The sequence below is a fragment of the Sphaeramia orbicularis genome, chromosome 7 (genome assembly GCF_902148855.1).
Source record: "Sphaeramia orbicularis chromosome 7, fSphaOr1.1, whole genome shotgun sequence".
Classification (NCBI taxonomy): Eukaryota; Metazoa; Chordata; class Actinopteri; order Kurtiformes; family Apogonidae; genus Sphaeramia; species Sphaeramia orbicularis.
The window spans coordinates 38194568-38217662 of record NC_043963.1 but is presented as its reverse complement, the minus strand read 5'-3'; the positions used below and the strand labels follow the sequence as shown (position 1 = coordinate 38217662).

At 37.2% G+C, this 23095-nt stretch overlaps 1 protein-coding gene across 11 annotated transcripts in view; it reads right to left on the bottom strand.

The window, feature by feature from the left end:
- ampd2b (adenosine monophosphate deaminase 2b) overlaps positions 1–23095 on the bottom strand; it is a 30744-nt gene that overhangs the window by 5066 nt on the left and 2583 nt on the right. For 2 of the 11 annotated variants that reach the window (XM_030139189.1, XM_030139190.1), the window contains 13 exons: positions 8214–8341; positions 6825–6955; positions 6651–6719; positions 6460–6562; positions 5794–5983; positions 4561–4702; positions 4368–4457; positions 4058–4187; positions 3746–3940; positions 2743–2874; positions 2469–2632; positions 1118–1244; positions 863–1026 (listed from right to left, as the gene is read on the bottom strand). In XM_030139189.1, the coding sequence (XP_029995049.1) occupies positions 863–1026; positions 1118–1244; positions 2469–2632; positions 2743–2874; positions 3746–3940; positions 4058–4187; positions 4368–4457; positions 4561–4702; positions 5794–5983; positions 6460–6562; positions 6651–6719; positions 6825–6955; positions 8214–8341 (1765 nt within the window). Of the gene's footprint in view, positions 1–862; positions 1027–1117; positions 1245–2468; positions 2633–2742; positions 2875–3745; positions 3941–4057; positions 4188–4367; positions 4458–4560; positions 4703–5793; positions 5984–6459; positions 6563–6650; positions 6720–6824; positions 6956–8213; positions 8345–12995; positions 13002–15238; positions 15380–15572; positions 15688–23095 lie in introns of those variants that run through there. The other 9 variants (XM_030139194.1, XM_030139192.1, XM_030139195.1 and 6 more) reach the window with 9 other exon arrangements.

Below are 23095 nucleotides of genomic sequence, written 5' to 3'. Positions count from 1 at the left end.
TGAAACACCTCAGTGAGCACACACTCCTGCCTTAGCAACTTTTTACAAATAGAACCTTTCAAAAATGACTTATGACCTCAATACTTTCACCAGGTTTCAACAGGTTGTGGACAACCTGAAAAAGCCTTACAACCACCCTGAAAAAAATGATTTCACCATTACATAGAACATTTTAGAATTTACTACCAGAGGCTGTTGGTGATTACTAAAAAAGGCTTCAAATGTAATGCCAAACAATGTCTGTAAGACAGTGTTTCAAATCCAAACATACACCTATCCTGTTCCAGAATGAACATTTTAAGGTCATATAGTGGACTATGACAAAACTTTAAGATATATTTGACGGAAACAAGTCACAGTAATATTATCATTATTGTTATTATTATCATCATCATTATTATTTCGCCTTCGTATACGTTTTATTGATCTTTGAGATGGTACTGATTTGGCAGGAGGATAGTTCAATATTGCCATGTGTCCTTAGTCCAAAATCAGCATTAACATTTTATTAATATAGTTTAAACAGTTTAAAGCAATTCGTTAGCCTCATAGTATAACTGCCAAGTCATATTTATTCATGTCATAGCCAATGAGGAAAAAAGAAGCAGCAGTGTTAGGAGAGTAAAGTTAGGCAGATATCACAATTTGGCCGAAAATATGACTTAGGCAATTACACTGTGGCTAACAAATTGTAACACTTCATGCTTGCTCCTATTAATTATGTAAAATCTAGTTCATCAAGTTAGCCTCGATCCACCCTAAGTATTGAATTCTTGTTATTATATTCTTGTTCATTATTCAAAGTGTAGGTAAACAGGTCCTGACAGCATGAATCAAACAACACTGTGGTGTGGTTCCATACCTGCGCAGGTGATTCAGCACAGTCATGTTTGCATACATATAGTAGAGGTAGTAGGAATAGGGTGGGTTGTCCTCCTCTGTCCAGTTGACTGGCAGTGGACTGTCCAGGTTGAAGATGTGCTGCTCTGGTTTCGACTCATCATCTACACTGTCAAAACCTACGACCTGAGAGAGAAACCAAGACCATGTAAATCGATGCCAGGCCTGGTTACGTACATGTAAATGATGGAAATGTTGTACAGTGAAGGGTTCATACGTGTTGTAGGAAAAGGTGCAGCTCTGGATGGCTGCTGGGGTTTACTGTCACTTCAAACAGAGGCATGAAGATGTTCTCCAGCATCTCCTGGAAGTTGGACAGCTGTTTCTTTGTGTGGTAAACATCACTTTAGAGAGACATAAACATACAAAAATTAGTCACACAGCCATCATTCTCATGATAATTTCCCTTTATGTCTATTTAATACATATTTATATAAGTAGTGGACGCAGCTTTCACTGGCAATCAATTATTTAGGTATTTTTATGATATATAGTCTACCATAAAAAAAAAAGAACAGTATTGTACTCATCTTTTATGGACACCCTAGGTTATTGGGCTGCAGTATCTTGGTAAACATGTCAGTTCCTGTATGTGGATATACTGTATTTGTTTTATTATTATTGATGTGGGTGTGATGGTGACTCATATCTCATTTGCTATGTTAGGTATGATTTCCATTCCAACAAACTACAGCTACAAATACATACATACATACATATATATATATATATATATATATATATATATATATATATATATATATATATATATATATGTATATATGTATATATAAATATATAAATATATATATATATATATATATATATATATAATAAAAAATCCTTTCTAAATTTTATTAAAATATAAACAGACAGCTCAAAAGTGAACTTAAGAATCCTACTTGTGATCGTTGTGAAGCTGAACCGGCCATACTGTCTCATATGTTCTGGTTTTGTTCAAAACTGAAAAAGTTTTGGCAGTCTATATTTAAATTTCTGTCTGATGTAACAAGGTCTCATATTGAAACCTGAGGCAACAACTGCAATATTTGGCATTACATCACATTCTCTTCATTTTAACCAAAAATCTAAAAAACTAATTGCCTTCACCACTCTTCTAGCTCGTAGACTAATACTACTTAAATGGAAAGATAAACAACCTCCAACATTTAAATCTTGATTTCTGGATCTTTTACATCATTTAACATTGGAAAAAATGAGATATTCTATAAGAGGATGTGCCAATAAGTTTTTCAGTACCTGGCAACCTGTTCTGAATCCCATAAAAGAGGTAGATCCCTCACTTATTCCAGAGGAGTCTTATTATACGAGTCTGTGACTAATATCTGTGTTCCTTATTTATTTATTTATTTATTTATTATCACTGTCAATGATCATCTTTTTTATGGTAAAACAGGGTGGGAATGTTCATGGGTTTGGGTATAAAAAACAAAAAACAATGACTGTATTATGCTTTTCTGGATGACTCGATATGTAATAAAAACAGTTTGGACAAAAAAAAAAAAAAAAGTGAACTTAAGGTCACTGCATATTTTTCAGTTACTCACAAGAGTCGTGGTACTTGCACAAGCCAGCGCACGTTATTAGAGTAGACCTGATGTTTGACGGCCCACTTTGCCAGTTTGTCCCACTCATTTCTGGATCGGCCGTAGATCGACAGCCTGAGCTCTACGTTCTGGTACTTGCTCTCTTCCAGATCTGCCATCACCTCCTGTAAAAAAGCAGTGACCCAACAACGTCAGCAGAGGGTGCAAGTGCCTCACAGAGTCAGTCTGCAAGAACTGAGGCCTGCAAGTGATTATTAATGTATTCAGAGAGCACCTTAATAATGTGGCCAAAGTATTTCCCCTCGATGTGGTTGTCTGTTTTGATGAAGATCTCCCTCAGAATGGACTCGCCAATGGGATTGTATTTGGCGTTGAACTTGTCAAAACGATGGAAAGTGTTTCGGTCCTGAGGAGGAAAATCAGACCCTGTTAGTATAATTCACATGCTGATGCTGCTGTCTGGGTGAATCTGTTTAGCGTGTTGGTAAAGGTTTTGGCCAAACAACATGTTATCCATTATTCATATGGGTTACACAAGGTTAAAGAGAGTATGTGTAGAATTTCTGCATTAAATTATTTTAAAAAATGTTATTTAGGACATTTTTTATTACAGTTTTAAGAGAATAAAGTTGCCAAAACAACAGTGTTGAAGAGGAAAAACACTGAGACAACCACTAGGGATTCAATCTGCTATGTCCAAGTGTCAGAAAATAAGAGCTTAGATGACAACCAGTTAGAAGAAACTTTTAAAATCAACGAAAAAAAAGTGGAAGTACTGCTATTGCTTTCACAACTACACACAGCTTAGCAGAATAGAGTAATAATGTAAAATACTGTCTGAATGAGCATGTGAAGATAATAAGAGACTGTTTTTTTTGACCAACTGTCTGAATTTGTGCAAACAATAAATACAGTCTGTGTAGACGTAGCATTAATTCCTTCTGTGGGTTCAGTGGATGTGAGTACATTCTAGTGCAACTTCCCCCTGATTTTAATAGCTTTGATTATCAATACTACATATTAGACCTATATTTTCCTAATCCAGAGCAGAAAGGCACCCATTACCTTGAATACCCCAAACACCCAAGATAGAATAATAATAAAATAAAATTAAATATTTATAAAAAATAAAAGTCAGAAATGTTAAATGGTAGGGGTAGATACTACTAACAACAATAATAATCCAAATAATACAAACCAAAATAGAATCATGTATGTTTTAAAATACGATTGTCTGTATGGTTTCTGTTCCATTACTGTCAGTGCAGGTCACTTACTGCGTGCATGTCCAGAGTATCCACACTCAGGTCAAAGGCTGTGAGGTTCATGCTCTCAAACACCTCCATGAGTGTCTGACCTTTCCCTCTTTCCACATGGACGATCTCTGCTGGATACTTCTTCATGGCCCTTTTGATAAAACGCAGCAGGTGTTTTTGATTCATGCAGGAAGACGCGTGGATGTGTGTGTCGACCTATTTAACAACAGAGACAGGAGAAAGCATCACATGTTTGTGTCTGACTTTGTGTCGGTAATGATGGTCTTTTTTTTTTTTAAATTTATAGGAAGTAGAAACAGCTCCTGAGTTCACCTTACGGATATTGTAGAAGTCTCGATGTGGGACTTTTTTCTGTGCTGCGAGCTCTTTCATCTCATTCAGCAGGATGTGCATCTGGAACTTGGAGCTGAGGTACTGCAGACGACGGTAGCAGAAGGACTTTCTATAGAAAAAACAAACAGAGGCTACTTCATGCAATAGCCTATAATTTGCAAGCAGTTTTTAAGAAGTGTTTCAGTGAGGAAAGAGATTAAAAATTTATAATCTGAGCCCCAGAATCATAAATTATGTATCTCAATTTAATGTTAAATCTACAATGCAGCATATTAATACATAAACTTACACTGGTCCATTGATAATGAGCGCCATCATGACGTTCATATCAGCGATGTACTCCTGTAGATCTGGATATGGTAGGTCCAACTCTGTGCTCCTATTAGCAAATGAATGAAAAACTTCAGTCTGTAAAATACATGAGCTGATCACGATGTCAAGGACAAAACGTGCGTGCACAAAGTGATTCATATATGTCTCACTTGTCCATTGTGCTCCTCGTAGTGTAAACATGCATGACACCGTTCACCATTTTGCACCCGTACCCCATGTCGGGGGGCATGCTGGCGGGGTCCTGGTTCTCGTAGGGGTGCGTTTCAGAAACAGGTGGGTGCACTGTGGCATCTGAGAGGAGACAGAATGTTGCAATGTGTGACGCCTTTGAACGACACGGAGGTCCATGCAGCCTGTGCGTTGTGCGTCTGTTGTGAGTCTGTTCAGGAGTGTGCAGCAGATGGGTTGTGAAAGCGGTGGGTGTGCCCTGTTGTGTCTTAACGTGGCCCAGGACATGACATCTGCCCTCTTAAAAGAGATGTGGGATGTGAAAAAAACTCATATCCTGTGAGAGATCATTTCACAGAGATAACAATACACTTTCTGTAGATTCCATGAGTAAGTAGTTTTTATAAAATCAAGACAAGTAAAGGCCTATTTCTTATGAATGAATTATGAATTATGACCTTAACAGATAAAAGACAATTAGTCATATCTTATTTAGAAGCAAAATTACAATTAAGCATGAAAATTATTATAATATGGGTGCATAAAATATTAAACTGTAGCAATAAAACATCCTTCATCTGTAACGTAATACTTAGAAGTAAAAATAAGACTTCTTCATTTTGACATCTCACAATAGGAAAAGGAGAGTTATGAATAATTATAACTAATACTAAAAACTAGCTGAATTACATCAAAACAAAAATTGAACACAGGCCTGAATTTGTATATGATTTACAAAATGCAAACATGGGACAATTTCAAGCTAAACTACAGCAGCAAAATAAGGCTCTAAGATATAAAACAAGATAAGAAAACACTGCCGTCATTTGTGCCATTAATAATATTACTTCTACTACTACTACTACTACTAATATTAGATCACACAGCACAACAGAATAATTTTATGTTATAACTTTTAATGATGGAAAGCCATAATAGAATAATGCAGAATAGGTCTGTAAGTCACATGTCTATAATCACAAATCACATTTTTAAATAGCTTACTTAGTCAGAAGAACACCCTAAGACTTTAATTAATTCAGTTTACACTCATTTGAACAAGAAAAGTAAAAGATCCCTACATTCAAGAACATTTTCAGAGAAGATACTAAAAACTAATCCACTGTCATGACTTCGTACTGTGTGTATTGTGTGTGCTATGTGTACTGTGTGTGCTTTGTGTACGTTGTGTACTGTGTGCACTGTGTGTCCACCTGCAGTGACTGTGGTCTCGGGGATCTCCTCCTCATACACATCCAGGTCCAGGGGTCTCTCACTGAGCTCCTGGAGGTAGCGAGCGGTGGTCCTGTAGAAGCTCTGCAGCGACAGACCCATGTACTTCTGTCTGATGAACAAAGCCTTCACCACGCATTTGGCAGCATCCAGCAGATCTGTGAAGGGAACCTGGAAAGAAGAACAATGGACTGTGACTAAAGAGCAAAAAATGAACTGCTCATCTGTTACGCTTTATGTACTGTTGTGTATTTAAACCTACAGCAATGCATCATATTCTATTAGATCATCATATGTTTGTAGCGTTGCTGTCCTGGGAGAATAACATTATCTCTTTTCATGAACTCACAGTAAGAATTTATTTTCCAGTGAATCCGACATGTTTTATCATAACCTATGCACATAGTTTTCTTTGGAAAGGAAGGCATGTAGTGGAGTAAAAAGTAAAATATTTGCCTCTAAGATGTTGTGGAGTACATGTACAGAGCAGCACAAAAAGGACATATTCAAGTAAAGTCCCATTACATGAGATACTTGGTTTCATTCCACTTCTGTTCATGAGAGTGTAGGCGTGATGAGAGGAAAATCTGTTCTGTTTGTGCTTGCCTTCTATTAATTCTGCTCCTATTCCTGCTGCTGTGACTTACCCCACATTTCTCCTCTCCAGAAATAGTGACTCTCTGGTACTCTCTCTCTGGAATCAGTTCTCTCTCTTGCAGGTCAGGAACTTGACTCTGCTCCTTCATGTATCTAATGATAAATCAATAAACAAATGGCCTTTGTATTTTCTACCATGGCAGTTCAGTGAAATGAAGGCTAATGACATAACTGTACTTACTCCAGATCTGTGGCACTGTCGGTCTTCATGAACTCCTGCTTGGCTCGCAGGAGGATGTCGGGTTCAAACCTGAAAACAGAAACATACAGTGCATTGTACAGTCCTCAGTGTCAGAGCAAAACCAGCCATATGTGCTTCTCATTAAGAGTCTAAGTCCAGTGCTTGGACACTCACTTGACATCCTGGCTGATCTGTCGTTCGAGGCGCTGACGTCTCTCCTCCAGCTGTTCGATGGGGCTGTCCTCTGGGAACTCATAGGGGGCGCTACGCATCTCACTCTCAGCCAGGCTGCGAGAGAATAACTCCTTCACACAAACACAACACCATAAAAAGTCTATCCACTGAGCCACAACATGATTTATTAGTAACCTATTCAGTACTTTCAAGAAATATATAAATGTTTACAAAAGAAAAACAGATTTGATCAATTTCATTTCATTTGTAAGCATATGTTAGACATATTTTATCTTACTTTAACTGTGTTTTACTTTATTGTCACTCGTCATCTGTTACACATATATCACCTTATACAAGTAATATATATATAAAGTTGGAATAATTTTGTTTTCAGACACATTCCACTTTTTATTCCTATTTATACACATCATTAATCACCTTCGACCAGGTTCAGTGATTACATACTTAGTCCCAGTTAAACTTAATCCATAAAGAACAAGAAAAGCACTTGGAGAGCGCAGACCTTCGCCAAGACAGATCTGCCCCCCCGGATCATCACCAAAATGTAATCATTTCTTTGTTGTGCCAGTATGAACATTTCCTGAAAATTTTAATGAAAATCCGTCCATAACTTTTTGAGTTATCTTGCTAACAAACAAACAAACACGCACGCAAACACACAAAGCACAGTGATCACAATATCTCCTGGCGGAGGTAATAAATCACATTGTTACAATCATTTTATGAGAAGAGGTACAAATATTTTAATCCACATTTCTTGGCAGTAGTGTAAAAACACATACATTTGCTTATGTTATATCAGTTTATTAATAATGGTAAATTAAGACAAATGTTTAGTTAAGTATTTACAAGAGTTGGTAAGTACAACATCTGTGGATTTAGGATTAAAAAAATAAAAAGAATTCAATATTTTTCTATAAAACTATAAAAAGTGCAACGCATTCAAAAAAAAAAAGTTATACTCTGTGAAACTCTCGTATGATGTGTCTTGAGTCACACAAAGTTAATGATGCCTTGTGTAACATTAAGAAAAAAATGTATTAATAAGGACAGTGGTGTTTGTTAACTGAGTGCACTGTGTTGCTGGTGTGCTTATGTGAAGTTTGTGTTGGAGTCTGTTGACGTTAGCTGACTAAGCTTACAGCAGGTAGTGTTGTTGCTATTGTAGAGAAACAGAAGACAAACACTGGAGCAAGCATGAATGTCAGTTCATGAGAAAAATCAGTGAAGGTGTTCATTTTTTAAGTTATGTTAATGGTCTGTTCATACATAGGAGGTGTTTAACACACATCCACTCCATCGCATTGTTTCACATTGCACCTTTAAGTTTCTTAATTATTCAGTTGGTTCACACTGAACACTAACCTCTGCAATCTCCTTGTATTTCCCATCCATAGATGTACGCAGGTCGATGGACTGTTTCAGTGCCACTGGGATCCCAGGGAGGGAGTGCTGGGAGGTGAGGAGATGGCGTTTACCACGGAGGTCAGCTACTGGAGAGAAAGAAAAGAAAAAGAAATCACAAAATGAAGAAAACATCTGATTTTGTTGTGTGATAAAAACTTTTATTCCACCTTATTCTGATGTTAAGATGAGGGAGAACATGTTTACCAGTCAGCCTATTCTTCATTTCAGCTACTGAAGACACACCAAAATTATTTGATAAATATGATGAAGATAATTCAATTTTGATTGGAACAGCTGAGTTCCAACTGCTACAGAGCATATCAGCCACTAAAAAGAGCAAATGTCTCCTCATTTAACTCATGGAAAATGTGAGGTAGACATAAATATAAACCACTTCCATCAGCTTAGAGTGCATCTTTTCTTTATTCCTCTAACATCTAATGAATTCACTGTGACCAAAACAGTGTGCAGAAGCCTGTCAGTGGAGGTCTGAGCTCAGCTGCTGTTTGTGCCTCAAGACAACAATGGACCATTCAGGTGGAGAGCCCATCAGCACATACACCGGCTAATACCCTCTATTGTCACACTGCACGACAAGTTTATACAAACCCAGTTGTCATGGAAAGGCGAGAAGGGGAAAAACAAGAGGAAAGTCTTTGAGATGGACTTAAGGCAAGGACAACTGTGAGTGGACTTTCAGGGAAAACATCGAGAGGTTGCACCACCACAGGGAATATTTAGCAGTGTGTCTGCAATGGTATTAATCTTTCCCTTGAAACTACGCACCTGCTACTGAAATATTTATCATCTTGATAAATATTTTATCCAGTGTGTGTGCTAGAATGACAGCCGGCCTGTTGTCTGACAGTATTTATAGGCCATGACTTCACTTGTCAGCACACACAGGTCACAGAGGGCACACTAAAACATGACATTTTATAGTACAATTGTGCTCTTTCTAAAAGTGTTTATCATTATTATTATCTTTAATATTATTAAGACCAAGAAATAAGACTGACAAGGCCAACCAAAAACTTTACATTTCAACAAAGGTAAAAACATTGTGGCAAAGACAAAAAAAATAAGATGGCTATAAAGAGATGAAATGGTGTAACTCAGCACGTGTTTATAACACCTTCTGCTCAACACAGCCCAATCAACACATCCTACTCAAAAATGTGAACAAATTTGTCTCCACCAAAAGGCTGCTTTATCAAAACACACATATTACAACATCCAAAAATACTGAGATGATGTCAGTTCTGAACCTAACTTTATGCTCAGTGCTCATTCACAGGCTAAAGTCTCAACCTCCACCAGTGTTAAGAACTCAAGTGGGTTAAAAAAAAAAACAAAACAAACAAACGACAAAGAAAACCTAAAAAAACATTAGATCATCACGTCATAGAGAGAGTGTTTTTCACATCATCTAAGCAAAACAAAAAAGAAAATACAATGCTGAGATTTCTCAACCACATTTTGCTGCCATTATGTTTGTGTTTAATCACTTAATCATTCACATACTGCACATACTACATAACTTATAGTATTCTTCGACTATAAGTTCAATTATTACATTTTATACCACACAGAAATGTGAAGTGTTACGTAAGGACATTCTGTTCACTGCTTCCATGAACATATTCATTTCACTTGTTTACATTCTAATACTTAAGAATAATGTGAAATTTAACAACTTGTGTTTTTTGCAGCCAAACCACCTAAAACTCCAGAAACCTAGAGAACGACACATGTCCAGGTGTATTATTTACAAGTAGTAGAAAATACAGGTTAAATATATAAATGGAGTCAAGTAGAAACTTCTTTCCCTTGTTTCTTTACCACCGTCAGCTTTCTTATTTGTACCATAAAGAAAATAAACATTAAAAATCTAAAAGTTAAATCCTCTTGGATCAACACTGTTAATCAGATCCAATAGTTGTAGCTGTAGAAGAATAGGAAACAAAATGTGATGATCTGCTTCCCTTTGTGCACAGTTACAACTTTACTCCATCCTCAAAAGACATGAGAAAGCTGGTTTGTGTAGGAAACAACTACTCTAATGCATAAAATGAAATAAAATGAGACATTAATTCACACAAAACTCTCTGTGCTAATTATACCAGTACATGTAATTACTGAAGTTCTGCCACATGATATGAAATTCACAAAAGAAAAATTAATATAATGCATTTTTAAATAAAATGCATAAATGAATTCATGGATATCTGAGGTCAATATGAGCTGACAAATCAGACTTAGCTTGTTCAGAAAAGCAAAATCTGCAAACACCATGTTGGAAACTACGTTTAGTAAACCTTTAAATATATGCATACCACTTAATGTCTAGCATTACAATAAGGATGCACAACCTGTAATTTCAGCTTTATCACTGTGGTGTGCCCATGTGCAACAGTCACATTATATGATGCGCAAAGACAAATTAACATTAATAGATCAGAAAAAGAGGAAAATGCATTTGGTTCTCCAACTAATCCACAAGAGAAGTCTGTGATAAAATACGATTAATACTAAGATTTAAGAATTTGTTGCTGCTGGGTGCATTCAGGTTCTGCATGCACAGAAAACCAATCCCAGTCATTTATGTTCAGTTTATGATGAATGTTTCCAAATGAAGCTCACGTCATAAGGTGAAAATCCCATTCTTTTTTTTCATTTTGCAGTGTGTCTCACATAAGTATTAGTGCACGGCCCTATATTACAAAGAGTTTGTCTCTTATCAAAGCAAGACTGAGAGAAAAAAACGTTAAATGTAAAGCAAAAACATGTAATTCAGTCTGAACCACAAAGTCCATGAAAGTTGAACAGGAGAAAGATGCTTGTCTGCTGACAGGAAGGGGTGCATCTGTATAATGTAATGGCTAGCTAAGATGCTATCTCAGCTGTCGGTTTGGGCGAATATCAATTTGCGTTGATAACAGCAGACACTGGTGTGGAGGGCAGGCTGCGACCGGCGGCAAAGACATCCAGACCAGCCACCGAAGAGCCGAGCCTACCGGACCCAGAGCTAATCCCCTAATGGCTGCTATATTTGGATCAGTTGCATCTATGGTTACATAACGGCTCATCCCCCCACTGCTGGAGAGCAAACCACTCAGAAATTAAACTCAAACTGTGTTTCCCTTGAATGTATATGGAATAAACTAGGTGGCTGATGCTTCATAGATCTACAGCTTCAGCACCGTAAACAAATACATGTAGCCACACATCATCTTATACAGCTCATCTTTCCATATTTTCCACTAAGCCTCAAAAAGAGGTCAAATAGTATCAGCTTGCCGACTGATTTCCACTCTATGCATATTTCAGCAGCAAAACAGAGTTTGCAGAGTCTTCTGTTGAATCGTATGCTGTGATCTAAAAGGTCTACAGGGATGAGATGACAACTGGAAAGTCATCCAAAACCAAAGGCCAAAGGGAAGCAGGAGGTCAGAGGTCAAAACACATCCTGTGAACTATATTTACAGTCACACTTTTCTTCTCAACTTTGTCAGAAAAGTCAGACAAGAATCACCTTCTGAAAAACAGTGTATTTACTGTGTGTAAATATCAAATAATTACATAAACACCCAGAGATTCCCTCTCTCTGTTTGTGTGGTGCATCATCCACAGCGGTGCACCTGCTTACATGGACTGTGCACATTTGCCTTTCAGCCAATAAAAAGAACCAGTGACTCACAGCCGCTGTGGCAAACATCTACTGTGAAAGCCATATGTATTCACAGCTCTGAGAGAATAAAGATGGAAACAATGCACTAGTGTAGCAGCATATTGATGAAGATCTGGGTCAGGGAGACACCCTTTGAAATCATTTTAGACATAATTCCCATTCTTATTACTATAGTTGTGCATGGTCTCTGACTTTACCCCCTTTTTTGTCATTGAGGAGAGGGTATTATTCAGTCTATGTATTTTGGTGTATATATATTATTATATAGGTATGCGTATAGTAAGGATGTACCTATATACCAAGCATTTATCAGTATGAGCTGGTATCAGCCTGTTGGCACATAAAAGGACATTCACCGGACAGAGAGGCTGATATTTATCTGTTATGTTTTAACAAAAGTTGCTGTCATACCTTTGATGACTGCTTTTGTGTTTTCACAGATAGTTGGGCTTAAAGGGCTGAGAGACTTGGAAAAAAGTTCAATTCATTTTTATTAAAATATTTAGAATGATATGGCGCAAAAGGGAGAATAAAAACAACAAAAATAAAATGAACCCAAAAAAAAACCTCGTTATCAGCTATAATAATTTAAGATTTTGTTTCCTGAAGCTGTTAATGACAATGTTTACTGTAAATCCCCTGTAAATGAGGATAAATGTTTTTGTTTTAGTACTTACACCAAAATTAATTTTTATCACTTTAGAAAATACTGCAAAGATACAGTACATTTGTGTACATAATTATTTTTATTGAATATTAGAGGTCAATATTTAAAACTTGATTTTTGAAAACTGCAGTGATGGATATTTATTTAGTGTTGCTGTGCAACAATTCCATAATGGCCTTTCAGCATATTGTAATTAGCGGTCTGAGAGGATATGAGACTAATGCAGATACTCCTGGTTTGTGTGTTCAGGCTGTAGAAAAGAAAAACTGTCCCATCATGCAGAATTTTTCTGATCACAGGTGACAGACAGGTAGGGCCTGACTGCTGTTATTATCAGTTACTGATCAGATTCCATCAGACATGACCTGGATGCAATGATCTAGTAAAGCTTCCATCTGAACAATACGAAATGAAATGATGCCTCATTTTCAAGACTAATACAATTTTTTTTGAATATTTATATTCTGCATTTTTTTCCATCAATATTGGGTCCTGCAGCTTTAAATCAAGTAACAAATGATAAAAGAAAAAAGTAAAAACTTGAACTTTTCCAGACATTCCTGACCAGTTTAGATAACTGAGTGCTCTGAATACATTCAACTTATTATCAGTAATATAATACAGTTCATTTTGCTTTTATTTATTTACTCTTTTGTGCCATGGAAAAGTAAAACTACTCACAGAATATAATCCACCACAAGTAAAAGCTGTGCCTTCAAAGCCTTACTTTTAAGTATAAATGTATATGAATTATCATGTAGTACTGTTATACTATTATGTGCCATTTTGGGATTCATTTTCCTGCTGTATTAATTTATATGTATGTCTATCTTACAGTGGTTTAGAGAAATACAAATAAAACAGTATCTGAATGACTCAATCTAGTGCAGAGTTGTTACAAATCTCAATCTAGAGTAAAAAGCAAAACTCACGAGTGAAACAATATGGACAGATTCAGGCCACTTTTGTCTGTAGTTTGACAAACATATCCAAGACAAAAAATATTAAAGTAGTCAATAACACAAATGTATGTGAATCTACCGTTAACATAACACAACAGATAAATATCTACCACTGGTGAATGTCAACTTATTTGCCAACAGCACTAAACCGTTCAGATACTAGTGTTTGGCCAGTATATTGTATATGTATAGAGAAAACACATACAATATTATAGATCATGTCGACTGATGCACTTGTGTGCCAGAGGTAGTTTGGAGCCCATTATCATCTTCATCTTACTTCATCTTCACAAACAGAAACAAAGCAAGACAAGATGATCAGACCTAAAACATCCCACATGATTGAACTGAATATACATTTCAGTCTCTTGTGCTTTTTGTGGCAGATGTTCAAAGCTGCAGTGAAGCCTTTCTACACACAGTCTCTTGTTCAAAATAAACACATACTTTGAACAGACAATACAGCAGGATGTAAAGGGCCTCCTGTGCTAAAGGATGCTTCACCTCTCTGTCATTCGTCATCACTTGTGCTGCATCCCAGCTGACTCCTCTGGAGATGTATAATCAGTGTCTTTCTATACCCACAGATACTTTAGTGTCTGCAGCTGCATGAACTAAATGCATGTCGCCTGCTGTTTGTATTCTGCAGGAAACCTCTTTCCTGTGCATCTTTACAGCTGTCAGCTTTTTACTTTTTACATAAAGAAAATAATTACAAGAAATATTGGTAGCATTTTAGCTTTAGTTAACCTGCCTTTTCAGAGAACTTGTAACATTTCAAAAGTTAAACTGAAATATGGCTACAGGTAAAGATTCATATCATTGTTGATTCTTGTCCCCGTTATGCTCTTGGTGTAAATAATATAAATTGTCTAAAATATTTAACAGAGTTCCTAAAAACCCAAACATCCAAGTTACTTTTAGTTCGCTGTCAGATGTGGAAATAAACCAAAAAATATTCACATTTAAGAAGCTGCAATAGAAGAAGTAGAAGTTTGATTATTTTTGTTAAAACTACTCAGATTCATTAAAACAGCAGGTGATTCATTTCACAGCTGACAACTTAGTGATTAATTGACAAATTGATGCAAATTGATCATTTAAAACAGAACCTGGGAAAAAAATCAAATAGATTTGAAAAGAGCATGAAAGTGATGAAATAGTGTAGTTCAATATATTATTCGTAGTTCTACATGTGACAGTGAATCTACAGACACAAATCATTTGAATTGTTTGATTTTCTCCTAAGTTGTTGAAATGTTACAAATACTCTACAAACTCTGCAGGTGAACTTTCCATATAAAGTGTTACCAAAATATGAAGGCTAAATACACACAGATCTTAGAAACAGCAGTTTACAGTCAGATATCCTAGTTGCAGGTGTAGGCAGCAAAATATATTGATCTGCTCTCCTTCTTTGTGCACAGTTGCACCTTCACACCATCCTTAAAAGACATGAGAAAGCTGGTTTGTGGAGCAATCAATCGACACACATTCTCACTATAGAAAGCAGAGCTCAGGGCTATTACACAAAGCCGTCAAGGGACAGGCAGAGGAGAGTGGCAGTGAGTGGGAAAGAGGGAAGGAGAGGAGGGGGAGGGTTGGAGGGAAGAGAGGAGAGCGTTGTTTGTGCTTTTGCCCTGGATGAGGGTAGTGAGCGTACCTGCCTCCTCAGAGCCTGCGTTAACCAGCAGCTAGCAGGGCAGACAGAGGAGAGACATACAGAGAAGGGAGAGAGAGGCTGTCCCGGCAGGGAGATGGAGCATGACCAAACTGCAAATGGCCCGGGATGGCGTCTGCTGTCCTTTTCAAGACGGGTTAACATGATGACAGGGAGGGAAGGAAGGATGCAGAGAGAAGGAAACAAGAAAGAAAACACTTCAAAGACCCAGTCAAATGATACAAACTGCAAACACACACACATACACTCACATGACATAAACACACACACAACAGTCATCTGCACTTGTCTGTAAATCTGTCCCTGTCATACATACAAAAAGCTGGTCCAGCAGATCCATGAACTCCCCCCTCACATCCCAGTGTGTGACCCCCCTCTGCTATGTCTGCCTCCTGGTTCAGGCCAGCTGTCGCTGCACTAGCTGCCTCTGGAGCTGATCCTCCTCATTTAAATGCCTCTGACATCTATCTGGAAAGTACCACAGGAGGGAGAGGAGGGGGGGGGGACGGCCAGTCAATGCATCTCCTCCACAGCGGAGCCTGCTGACAGTTTCTCCAACAGCACCCCTCCTGTCCACTTCACCCTCCTGGCTGTGTTTTGCTGAGGGGACCATGTGTTCAGGATGTTTGTGTTTGTCTGTGTGGACGTGTGTGAATTAAATGCTGCTGTCTCAGCACTAAGGTTTGAGATGTCACAGTCTTTCTTCACCAGCAGAATAGCAACAGTCTGAGGGACTGTCTACTAAATGAGACCGAGCCTCCATCTCCTCTCACATGAATGAAATTAAAGGGCCAGCACGTTGTCCCCATTATGACTGCTGCAGTCATTTTCTGGAAAATGCTTTCCCATGCTATAAACACAAGAGTCCTTGCATTGTGGACAGAGGTTTTTGTTTTTACTTTACTTACAGTGAACTGATGTAATTATATGATGTAAAAATAAAGAATGTTCAGTGTATGAAAGCCTTATATTGTGTCTGCTGTGTGTAAAGCAGCTGCTCTGCAGTCGTATCTCTGCATAATGCAGTTTTGCAGTAAATGTAAATTTGCTCACGATAACAGCAATGCCTGGATGCCTGAATTAGCAAAAAGTATTACAGTTATAGTTGACAGCTTTTCACGTCTGATTTGGGTCAAACTACTCTGCATGAATTTCAAGTGAAGCCCAGGAGAAAGAATCGACTGAATACGATGTGACATTTAGCTGCTGCTTCTATCAAACAAGAAGTTCTGACCTTCAAAAGTCTAGAAAGATCTGAAGGACGGCCTACGGTGTGTATCAAAGTATAAACAGAGACTAGAGGTGTGAATATAATGTGGCTAAAAGCCTAAGCTTCTACTGGGAAAGTACATCAGTCTCAAATACTGTCGTCACACTTTAAAAGAGACAGGTTAGGGCTTGGATTAGATCGTGGTAACAATGACCATGTTCTTCAGTCACAACTGATCTTTTTGTGACTAGAACTTTTACTTTTTATTCTTAAATACTTTCTTTCCTTGACTGTAATTGTAAAACACTTTTATATTGACACTTTCAGCGTGGCTTTGACATACTAAGTAAAGGATCTAAATATTTCCTTTAACCAGTGGTGGATAGCAACTACATATTGTTAGGCAACCATTACATTTAACCACAAGTACTTTGTGGATTTCCATTCTATTTTATGCTTCAACTTCACTATATCTCAGAAAATACCGTAACTTTTATACTTGATTGTTTTCTATACTTTATACACTATGATTGTTCATCCTTTTAATGCTCAGTGAAAATCAAGTGTCGTCAAATGTGTTGATTTCTAATGTTTGCAATAAAATGAAGGATGAGAAACTCTCCTCTTTCTTAAACTAATTAACTCTTTAAAAACCATACATTGAAAAATAGATTTTCACTGTGTTTTCTTTGAATGACAAACTTGTGGTTTAGTGGTGGTGGTGTAGGTACTTTAACAATGTGGTGTTAATACTTTTACTGAAGTAAAACATCAGTGCATTAGTGAGTTGTTTAAAGTATTATAACCGTCATAGTGGGAAACCATGTTGATTAAATCTGCTGTTACCTAAGAGTCGTGGTAATTCTATTAACTTCACACAAAAGAAGCTTTTTAGCTCAGTTAACAACTGTTGGCATAATACGTTTGTGTTTCCTATCTTATCTTTTCTTACTCAACACTGTCTAGAGTTCAACTCAAGTTTCTTAACTTGTACCTAAAAATTGAACTTTTTTCAACATACAGTTAAGATAAATGGATGCATTTGTGTAGTTACTTATTCAGAAATTTTAGAAAAATTGTTCTGAAGTTGTTTATTTTTGTGATCACACAAAATACCCAGCCACAACATCCTGAGCCACACTGACCTCATCATTTTGATTAAAACTGGCATCATGGGGTATCAATACTATCATTAACTTTAACCATATTGTATTTCAAGTAGTCTGACAGGAAACAAGAATTCTAACCCTTCTACTGAAAATCTACCCAATCACAAACGGTTTGCACATCTCATAAATGTTTTATAACGGATATGGGGTTAAATACGCTGTTGCCCATAAAGTTGAAATAATTTTATCAGACACATTCCTATTTTTATTCCTATTTATATACACCAGTAATAACCTCTGATCATGTGTAATAATTACATATTGAATCCCAGATACACTATCTATCGAGAATAAAGCACATTGTCACAATTATTTCATTTGAAGAGACAATAATATTTTATTCCCACTTTACAGGCAATGGTGTATGTGACTGAAAACTGTAATTACCTATAATTATTCAGATTCAGTGACTCTACTGCTCTGCTCCATGGGTCAAAACCAAAACATGGAGAACTGGCTTTAATTTTCCAAGAACGCTGCAGGAGTACAGTGTTTATTTTCAAATTCTGGTATTTTTTCCCCTGATTTCAGCTGCTGCAGCTGTGTGGAAATACAGGGAAAACACTGTTCTAACTAAAGAAAGCTATATTTAACCTGAACAGAAAAACATAAATCACTACTGTCATAAAATATGATGAATTACCACTTATTCTTACTCTACCACTCAGTGATACGTAGTGTTAGCGTGTACTGGAGCTTCCTTTGAGATGGACTAATCAAATATCCCCAAGAGGAGCACAAAAGACTAGACCATCAGTCTCCCTCTGATGGTCAAGTACTATATCACATATGGAAGAAGGAAGCTCATCATAATGTAAAGCAGTTTTTTGCATGTATTAAAGTTCTCTTGAAAGGGTATCTGTGATATAACACCATAACCTAATCTATAATAATTCAATCATGGCTGAAATGTGAAACTCCCACTCGCCCCTACCGGTGATGGAGTGGGGTATTATATTATCATGAACCCCGGAGAATGACCCATTTTGATCCTGGTAAAACAAGAGCTAAATGCACATGAAGTAGCAGAAAAAGCATTACTAAAGTCAATCTAAGATATAATAACATTAAACAAAGTACTGTATCTTCTTTCATGTAATTAATGTGCATAAAAATGGTTGAAAAGCAGCTCTATACCTTCAAAGAGACTCTGGTTCTCCACAGGTTTGTGTTGCAGACAGAAAATGGCATTAGGTATTGACTGATTTATTTTCTCCATCACCACATCAGTAGGTTTGAGGTATAATACAACAAAGCTTTTGCCCCACCCACGGGGCTCAAGTCCACGAGACCACTAACAGATCAGAAGGTGGCTCACAGGAGTGACACAGATATATGAGATACACACCCTTAAACACCAGCACAAAGAGTGAATGTAATGGAGCGGGGAGTGACTGAAGGTTATCAGATAAAGGTGTGTCAAGCTGCAGATACGCGGGATTCCCAATGTCCAGTCAATGATTAATTACAATTTGAGTAATTACCTGTGCAGATTACATTGCTGTGGGAGTGACAGGGCTTAACATTTAACCTGAAGGGTCTCCTTCCTCTGTCGTTACTGTATTTGGATGTGACACAGACCCTGACATGTAATGATGACAAGGTGTGACACAGCCTGAGGAGGCGTGAACCGCATGTGGGCGACCAACAGTGTGTCAAAGGTTCATCATCGTCAGCCTCTTGCATAACCTAAATGATCACTATGTATTACAAATAACATAACTCTGCATGTTTCATAGGGTGTGGGGTTTTCCTCATCGAAATTCAAGGGGTGACCAGTTCAAACAAATACTGTGCCACCTTTAACTCAAGACTAAACTCTAATTGGAATTTCAAAACTTTTGACATTGACAATTTTTCATATAGTTATTAGAACCACTATACACAATGGTACAATCTTATATTTCTCTACCAAAATTCATCATTTATGCAGTATGATACTACAACTCAGTTACATTAAATCAAAAAGTTGGGGTTTAGAATTTGCATTCACCTTGGCTAAAAGCATTCTGGTGAGATTCTCAGGGGAAAAGTATTAACAAATTCTGTTAACTTTTGGCAGCATGACGTAGCCCCCTACAGTCCAAATTTATTTACAATTATATACACAAAATAAAATATTTGTGTTTTTACGGTTCAGTTCATCCAGTCATCAATCCAAACAAAAAAGAAATTATCCAAAAATCATTAGAATGTCGGTTTGAGGTGAATTTTGGACAATGGTCTACAAGGGCTTAAATCAATTGTTGGAAAACAAATCTTTTTAGGTCGAGGCTATGCATTTTATGATGATTAAAGGCCAGGGTTTTGTGATGGGAACATCAGGACCTTAAAGCTGCAGTGCTTGATCACTGCACAAAAAAATATACCTCCAAATGACTTTTCAGTACATTGTATAGTAAATTAAAGTGGTCTGAGAGGTCATGAGACTTCTGCAGTTATTAACTTCCCTGTGTTTCTTGGCTGTAGAAAATTTGCTCTGTGACACAGGATTTTGTCAATTCACATGGGTCTGTAAGTTCTCATTTATCCAGGTCATTGTTCTTCCTGGTAGTTTTTGAAGTTCAACTGGACTGGTTCCACAGGTGTTATCAGACAGGTGTGTGTGTGTGTGGGGGGGGGGTTAAATATGTGATTGACAGCTGTGATGACGAATCCCTGACCAAATTCTTTTAGATGTGACCTGGGACTCTACTCTGTGTCTTGACATGGACATTTGGAAAGTGGTTTTACTTTTCATTAACAGTATGCAATGAATTAGATGATTTGTTTTTATCTTTAGTCTTTTGATTTGGACAGTGAGGACTAAACTGCAAATAGTGTGTATTTTATAATTCTAGTATTTCCTCCCTGTGATATTGGCTCCTGCAGCTTTAAGTCATATTCTTACCATTTTGCTTTATCTTTTCTATCACATGCACTAGTACTTGTCCTAGTGTACAACCCACCTCCATGATTCACGTTTGGGATGGTATTCGTACAGGCCTAACCTTCTTCTCCTAAACATGAACACTGATCATTATCACCAGTTATCAACCATTCGGTATCTATTTCATCTGACCAGTGAACATTCTTCTAGATCTAGTCTTGCTTTCTTCTGCTTTTGTGCCTAAAATAGAACCTTGTGAAGGAGTCTTTCATATACAGCTTCCTTTTCACAGTAAACATTGTCACCACCTTCCCTGCCTGTTGTCCTGGGATGACTGGGAACATTCTACACTAAAATACAACAGTATGTTGGAGTCAGTGCAAGTCTTTTCAAAGCTTGTCCATTCTATCATTTATGCTGATGAACTTGATACCTCTACCAAAGAGAAAATAGACTTGTAGAAGTCTATAGTTTATTATTTAAACTCCTTGTTTTTCAGACATTCATTAGATATTTCCATGGTGCCAACTGATGACCACTAGTCAAACTGAAATAACTAAACTCATGACATCAGTTTCTATAAATGTACAGGCTGTTCAAGGACAAACTGAACTTCTCTCATTATCATCACAAAACCCAAACCTTAATCTAATACAGAAAGATTAAGCCTAAAAAAGGCAAATATTAACAAAGTGTGTGAATGATTGACCCCCTGAGAATGTGATTTAATAAATAAAAGATTCTCTATTGTGCAAAAATTTCACAACATTAAAAGAATGGGGGCTAGATGAACAAAAAGATGGAATATATGTTAAAACGAAATACTTGAAATAATGAAAAACTGAACGGATAATAATCCAGTGATGCACTAAACCATAACACAGCACTAACAGGAACCAGGCTGCTTTAACATTCATAAATATTCATTAGATAAATGTCTTAATTTCTACAAAAACTGAAAGGAACAGGGTGTTCTTTGAGCAGTAGTGGAACACATATAATATAGTACAGTTGCATGTTAATATGTCCAGTGAAACACACATATGTCTGTCATACTCAGTCAAGGCTGTTAGAAGCCTTAAGTGCAATGAAGAACTGTTAATTAAGCAAGGCTGAATTAGAAAAAGAAATGTAAAGGATAAACAGTGAAGCAGTGCTTTCTGAGTAGTTATCTAATCTTCATTATTGATGTTGTTGAAAAGTGCATTGTTATATTCTCTCTATAATTGCCTTTTTAGTATTTTTCATTATTACAAAAGCTTTTGATGTAATTCATTGAGTCCAGGGTTTCAGTTCAGTCTTTTCTAAATGCAACTAGTGCTGCTACATGAAATTACTGTCCTCATTTGTGCAGATTTTAAGTGGTTCAACAAGTGCAAAACCAGCATGAGGCACAGAGTGGGATAACTGGTGAGTGGGTGGGAGGCACACTAATCTCAGAACTACCCTTTTCACAGCTAGAGAAGTGATTCACCCACCGATGAGTTCAATCCACAAACCCTGCAATAATGTGCTAAATATGGACAGAGCTGCACCTCATCGCATCACAAAATAACCGTAAGAAGAGCAAGAGGCTGTTCCAAAGGCACAACAGAGTATATGTACTCTGCGCAGAGTGGTAAGTAACCTTTGAAGACAGCTAAACTGCAGTTGTCTTTTCCACTCTGCTGGTCGATTTGCTCATTAGATTAAAGGTTTGGACTCTTATTGACATAATCTATCAGGCTGAAGCTCCTCTAGTCTGATTAGTGACAATTTCAACAATCATTAAGACAAGAAGTGATATGGAAGCGTCAGACAGTCCATAATTTATGACCCTGTTATGAGAAGCTGCAACAGACTGAAGAATAGCAATCACCTTATTAAAGATTCAGAATTTAAAATAACTGCTCTAAAGCAATCAATTCATCATGACTCTGCAGCCTGTTTTTTGTTGTGTTTACACAGACTGTACTGTACAATCTGCACTAAACTATGTTAATGGCCTTTTCAAAACACAAAAGATGAGTCACCTAAATGTCATCTTTGCTTACTCAGACGTTTCCCTGGACATTTTTTACAGCATAAAAGGTGATGTTATCTTAATGTGCTTCAGCAGACTCCTACTAAATCAAACCCTGGAGGCTTCAGATCTGAATCTGTGCGCAGTGTGCTTCTCTTTTACATCACGAAAGGAGGAATCTGTTACCATCGAATATAAAAGCCAAGGATGGTTCCGACTTCAGAGCAATTTTTGTAATAACCACTTTCAGATACGAGCTGTAAATGAGGGTAATCACAGAGAAAGTCCTGATAATAGAGGGTGAATGGTGAATCACTCAGACTCCCGACTGTTGGACTTATTGTTGGGGTAAAAATCACTCTCTGACTACACTGACAGTCATCACAACGTCACAACATGGCAACTGTCGGCCCAGCACACAGCACGTCCTCAGCAGGAACAGAATCTAAAGGCGTTTTTAAAGAAACACTGGGCATTATGTAAGGATCCTGTTCTCATAATCTGCCAATGCAGGGGATTATATCACTTGTTTACAATAAAAAACCTCGGATCATCTGTCTTATTTTAAAGTGTTGAAATAGATGGATCA